The following is a 6,696-nucleotide window of genomic DNA, read 5'->3' on the forward strand; positions in this document are numbered from 1 at the left end:
GGCCTCCTGTTCCCGTGTAACAGGCTGGTGGAGGGGACTGAATGACCTCCTGTTCCTGTGTAACAGGCTGGAGGAGGAGGGGCTGAATGGCCTCCTGTTCCTGTGTAACAGGCTGGAGGAGGAGGGGCTGAATGGCCTCCTGTTCCTGTGTAACAGGCTGGAAGAGGAGGGGCAGATTGGCCTCCTGTTCCTGTGTAACAGGCTGGAGGAGGAGGGGGCTGAATGGCCCCCTGTTCCTGTGTAACCGGCTGGAGGAGGAGGGAGGGGCTGAATGGCCTCCTGTTCCTGTGTAACAGGCTGGAGGAGGAGGGGCTGAATGGCCTCCTGTTCCTGTGTAACAGGCTGGAGGAGGAGGAGGGGCTGAATGGCCTCCTGTTCCTGTGTAACAGGCTGGAGGAGGAGGAGGGGCTGAATGGCCTCCTGTCCCTGTGTAACAGGCTGGAGGAGGAGGAGGGGCTGAATGGCCTCCTGTTCCTGTGTAACAGGCTCGAGGAGGAGGGGGCTGAATGGAGCAGTCAGCGAAACCCGGTGGGGTTGAGCTGAAGGACTAGGGGGAGGAGGCTGTCGAGAGTGAGGGAGTGAGGGGAAAGGGGCGTTGGGGGTGGTGCGAGGGAGGTCTGGGCGTGAACCCGCGAGGAGGTGATCCACCCTTGAATGAGACACGTGCGCGCGCGTACACACACACACACACATACACACACACACACGCGCGCGCGCGCACACACGCATACACACACACACGCGCGCGCGCGCACACATACACAGACGCGCACACGCGCACACACACATACGCGCACGCACACACACGCGCGCGCACACACACACGCGCACACACACACGCGCGCGCGCGCACACACACACACGCGCACACACACGCGCGTGCACACACACAGACACACACGCGCACGCACACACACACACACACACACACATATACACACTCACACACACACGCACACATACACACGTGTGCGAACACACACACACACGGGCACACACACATACGCACACACACATGCGCGCACACACACACACATGCGCCCACATACACACAGACACACACATACACACACACACTGAATCAATGCTCAAAACTTTATTGAGAGGCAATTTGTCGAGATCACAGAGGCTGCACCCGAGAGGAGTATGGGGGGGAGGGAGGAGGTTTTAGATTAGAGGTTAAAGGCCGCGACCTCCCCTCGCCCCTCCCGGACTGTCTGCCCCCTCCATTTAACGCTCCGTCTTCTCTCTCTCTCTCTCTCGCTCTCCCCCTCCATCGGTCATCAGGTGGGTGGGGAGGGGGGAAGGTGTGTCCTCCAGAATTTCACTTCCCCCCCCACACCGTCGCCCCCCCCCCCACTCCACACCCCCTCTCCATCCCCAACACCTCTGTTCCACTCGCTCTCTCCAGCTGAGGAGGTGGGGGGGGCGCTGTTGCACATCACGCCGTTAGTCCACGTAAACCGCATCCGCTGCAGAACCCGCTCCTGATCCTTCCTCGTTGGTGCGGGCGGGGAGGGACGGGGGGTTGGGGGGGAAGGGCCGGGTGGGGACGTGGCGGTGGACGGGAACAGGTACACCATCTCGCGCCTCCCCCCACCCCTTACGGGAAGGGGGGGGGGGGGGAAACAGGAAAGATGGAGCATTGAAGAGGGAGATAGGGGTTGACCACCACCACCACCCCCACCTTCCCATCATGGGGGGTGCGGGATTGATTGCGGTATGTGCCGGAGAAGGGGAGAGCGAGGGGAGGGGGCACGCCCGGCCGTTCCTCAGTTGCACACGCAGTAGTAGGACGTGATGGAGTTGTCCCAGTTGCCGAACAGCCCCTTGCCCACCTCCTCCAGCCGGTACTGGACGCCGGTGCGGAACTTGCGTCGGTAGCCTCGCTTGTTGCGTTTGTTCCACACGGTCAGCTCGCAGCGGGGGCCCACCACCAGCGAGGAGACCCGGTCGTTCCAGAAGCGCTCGATGCTGGGCACATCGGCCGGGCTCTGGATGTCCATGTAGCCCCCTCCGCAGCAGCGGTCGTAGAGCACGTCGCTGTCCTCGTACAGGCGGGCGCACACCCGCACCCCGTCCACGTCCCGCAGGGCGCTGGGCTGCGGGCACTGCGCCACCGCCCCCAGGGCCAGCCACAGGGTCAGAGCCAGCCGCACCAAGGGAGCCATCCTTCCTCTGAGCGGCACCTGGGCTCACACCAGCAGCTTTTATTGGCGCTTGCTGTCCCCGGTGGGGGGGGGGGGGAGGGGGGGGCAGTCGGTGACACACGGCTTCAAGGCCGTGGGAGCTAGGCAGCTGTTGGCACTTTGCCCGGTTCCCAGCCTCGGAGTCGGGACAGTGTGGAGGGAGCTTTACTCTGTATCTAACCCCCTGTCCCTGGGAGTGGGGGACGGTGTAGAGGGAGCTTCACTCTGTATCTAACCCTCTGTCCCTGGGAGTGGGGGACGGTGTAGAGAGAGCTTTACTCTGTATCTAACACCCAGTCCCTGGGAGTGGGGGACGGTGTAGAGGGAGCGTTACTCTGTATCTAACCCCTTGTCCCTGGGAGTGGGGGGACAGTGTAGAGGGAGCGTTACTCTGTATCTAACCCCCTGTCCTTCACTTTGGGGGACGATGTAGAGAGAGCTTTACTCTGCATCTCGCCCCCAGTCTCTGGGAGTGGGGGACAGTGTAGAGGGAGCTTTATTTTGTATCGACGCCCCCTTCCCCCCCGGTCCCTGGAAGTGTTTAATGGGGGACAGCGTAGAGAGAGCTTTACTCTATATCTAACCCCCTGTCCCTAGCAATGGGGCACAGTGTAGAGGGAGCTTTACTTTGCATCTAGCCTCCTGTCCCTGAGAGTGGTGTACAGTGTAGAGGGTGCTTTATCTTGTATCTAACCCCCTGTCCCTGAGAGTGGGGAACAGTGTAGTGGGAGCTTTACTTTGTATCTAACCCCCTGTCCCTTAGAGTAGGGGACAGTGTGGAGAGCTTTACTCTGTATCTAACCCCCTGTCCCTGGGAGTGGGGGGACGGTGTAGAGGGAGCTTTACTCTGTATCTAACCCCCTGTCCCTGGGAGTGGGGGGACGGTGTAGAGGGAGCTTTACTCTGTATCTAACCCCTTGTCCCTGGGAGTGGGGGACAGTGTAGAGAGAGCTTTACTCTGTATCTAACCCCCTGTCCCTGGGAGTGGGGGATGGTGTAGAGGGAGCTTTACTCTGTATCTAACCCCTTGTCCCTGGGAGTGGGGGACAGTGTAGAGGGAGCTTTACTCTGTATCTAAACCCCTATCCTTGAAGTCCATATAGATCACGTCTACTGTTCTGACCTCATCAATCCCCTTTGTTACTTCTTCAAAAAACAAGTTCATGAGATGCGATTCCCCACACCAAAAGAAGCCTTGTTGACAGTCCCTAATCAGTCCTCACGTTTCCAAATACACGTGAGCTTTCTCTGGAGTTCAGACAAATCAGCAAGAAGCTGTCGGGGTCTGACAAAAAAACAAGGAAATGCAGGAAAGATGATTTGGATTTCGATTTTATTGTCCAGGCGCCATTTTACATACAGGAATCTTGGTGAAGAATCTTAAGAACTCAATAGAAAGTTAAACATTCTTCGTGACTTGATGCCAATCACCAACAAGAGAGAGAATCTATCCATCGCCCCCTTGATGTTCAATGGCGTTACCATCACTGAATCCCCCTTCCCTACTATCAACATTCCTGGGAGTTACTGTCTCCAACGAGAGAGAATCTAACCATCGTCCCCTTGATGTTCAATGGCGTTACCATCACTGAATCCCCCTCCCCCACTATCAACATCCTGGGGAGTTACCGTCTCCAACGAGAGAGAATCTAACCATCGTCCATTTGATGTTCAATGGCGTTACCATCACTGAATCCCCTTCCCCCACTATCAACATCCTGGGGGTTACCGTCTCCAACAAGAGAGAGAATCTAACCATCACCCCCTTGATGTTCAATGGCATTACCATCACTGAATCCCCCTTCCCTACTATCAACATTCCTGGGAGTTACTGTCTCCAATGAGAGAGAATCTAACCATCGTCCCCTTGATGTTCAATGGCGTTATCATCACTGAATCCCCCTCCCCCACTATCAATATCCTGGGGGTTACCGTCTCCAACAAGAGAGAGAGAATCTAACCATCGCCCCCTTGACGTTCAATGGCGTTATCATCACTGAATCCACCTCCCCCATTATCAACATCCTGGGGAGTTACCGTCTCCAACGAGAGAGAATCTAACCATCGCCCCCTTGACGTTCAATGGTGTTATCATCACTGAATCCCCCTCCCCCCACTATCAACATCCTGGGGGTTACCGTCTCCAACAAGAGAGAGAGAATCTAACCATCGCCCCCTTGACGTTCAATGGCGTTACCGTCACTGAATCCCCTTCCCCTCTATCAACATCCTGGGGGTTACTGTCTCCAACGAGAGAGAGAGAATCTAACCATTGCCCCCTTGACGTTCAATGGCGTTACCGTCACTGAATCCCCTTCCCCTCTATCAACATCCTGGGGGTTACCGTCTCCAACGAGAGAGGATCTAACCATCGCCCCCTTGACGTTCAATGGCATTACCATCACTGAATCCCCCTCCCCCCACTATCAACATCCTGGGGGTTACCGTCTCCAACGAGAGAGGATCTAACCATCGCCCCCTTGACGTTCAATGGCGTTACCATCACTGAATCCCCCTCCCCCCACTATCAACATCCTGGGGGTTACCGTCTCCAACGAGAGAGGATCTAACCATCGCCCCCTTGACGTTCAATGGCGTTACCATCACTGAATCCCCCTCACCCCCACTATCAACATCCTGGGGGTTACCGTCTCCAACAAGAGAGAGAGAATCTAACCATCGCCCCCTTGACGTTCAATGGCGTTACCATCACTGAATCCCCCTCCCCCCACTATCAACATCCTGGGGGTTACCGTCTCCAACGAGAGAGGATCTAACCATCGCCCCCTTGACGTTCAATGGCGTTACCATCACTGAATCCCCCTCACCCCCACTATCAACATCCTGGGGGTTACCGTCTCCAACAAGAGAGAGAGAATCTAACCATCGCCCCCTTGACGTTCAATGGCGTTACCATCACTGAATCCCCCTCCCCCCACTATCAACATCCTGGGGGTTACCGTCTCCAACGAGAGAGGATCTAACCATCGCCCCCTTGACGTTCAATGGCGTTACCATCACTGAATCCCCCTCCCCCCACTATCAACATCCTGGGGGTTACCGTCTCCAACAAGAGAGAGAGAATCTAACCATCGCCCCCTTGAGGAGGGGAAAGGAAAACCAGGAACAACTACTTTCCTCCCTTGACCATCTTTGTAGCTACTGCGCAGGCGCGTCGTTCTCACCCTTTTCCCTTCTTCCACCACCGCCCCATTGAGACGGCCTCAGCGGTGCGCATGCGTAGCGAGGGAAGTCGACGTTCGGGGGGGAAGAGCGGGCGCAGGCGCAGTGCGGCCGCGCGAAAAAAGGCGACGGCAATAGCGCACGCCCTCACGGCTGCGGCGCAGGCGCGGAAGGCGGTGCCGGCCGCCGGCCTCAGGAGCAGGCGCAGTTCCTCCCTACCTGAAGGGAGGAGGAGGAGGAAGACGCCGCCATCATCATGGTTTGCGAGCTGCTGCTCCTCTCTGCCGTTTGGTTCCTTTTCGTCGCCTTCTGGCTGGAGACGGTCAGCGTCTGGGTCTTCCTCTGCCACTTCTACCAGGATCGCGGCTTCGCCGTGCAGCGGGAGCAGCAGCAGCTGCCGGCCGGAGCGGCCGCCATGACCAGGTCCCCGGCGGTGCGACACATCCGGGCAACCGCAGCGCTGCCACATAGTGGGCCATAGGGACAGACCGGGCTCTGCCTGATAGTGGGCCATAGGGACAGACAGGGCTCTGCCTGATAGTGGGCCATAGGGACAGACAGGGCTCTGCCTGATAGTGGGCCATAGGGACAGGCAGGGCTCTGCCAGATAGTGGGCCATAGGGACAGGCAGGGCGCTGCCAGATAGTGGGCCATAGGGACAGACAGGGCTCTGCCAGATATTGGGCCATAGGGACAGGCAGGGCGCTGCCTGATAGTGGGCCATAGGGACAGGCAGGGCGCTGCCTGATAGTGGGCCATAGGGAGAGACAGGGCTCTGCCTGATAGTGGGCCATAGGGACAGACAGGGCTCTGCCAGATATTGGGCCATAGGGACAGGCAGGGCGCTGCCTGATAGTGGGCCATAGGGACAGACAGGGCTCTGCCTGATAGTGGGCCATAGGGACAGACAGGGCTCTGCCAGATATTGGGCCATAGGGACAGGCAGGGCGCTGCCTGATAGTGGGCCATAGGGACAGGCAGGGCGCTGCCTGATAGTGGGCCATAGGGACAGACAGGGCTCTGCCAGATAGTGGGCCATAGGGACAGACAGGGCTCTGCCAGATAGTGGGCCATAGGGACAGACAGGGCTCTGCCAGATAGTGGGCCATAGGGACAGACAGGGCTCTGCCTGATAGTGGGCCATAGGGACAGACAGGGCTCTGCCTGATAGTGGGCCATAGGGACAGACAGGGCTCTGCCTGATAGTGGGCCATAGGGACAGACAGGGCGCTGCCAGATAGTGGGCCATAGGGACAGACAGGGCGCTGCCTGATAGTGGGCCATAGGGACAGACAGGGCTCTGCCAGATAGTGGGCCATAGGGA

At 58.0% G+C, this 6,696-nt stretch overlaps 1 protein-coding gene across 1 annotated transcript; it reads right to left on the reverse strand.

Annotated features, from left to right (window-relative positions):
• Nucleotides 1-1,711: 1,711 nt before the first annotated feature.
• On the reverse strand, nt 1,712-2,171 carry LOC140473861 (syncollin-like). The gene has a single exon (XM_072567646.1). It carries the CDS (start codon nt 2,169-2,171, stop codon nt 1,773-1,775), a length of 399 nt encoding a protein of 132 aa, XP_072423747.1. The 3' UTR covers nt 1,712-1,772.
• Between the last annotated feature and the right edge of the window lie 4,525 nt (nt 2,172-6,696).

This window comes from Chiloscyllium punctatum, unplaced genomic scaffold (genome assembly GCF_047496795.1).
Source record: "Chiloscyllium punctatum isolate Juve2018m unplaced genomic scaffold, sChiPun1.3 scaffold_750, whole genome shotgun sequence".
Lineage (NCBI taxonomy): Eukaryota > Metazoa > Chordata > Chondrichthyes > Orectolobiformes > Hemiscylliidae > Chiloscyllium > Chiloscyllium punctatum.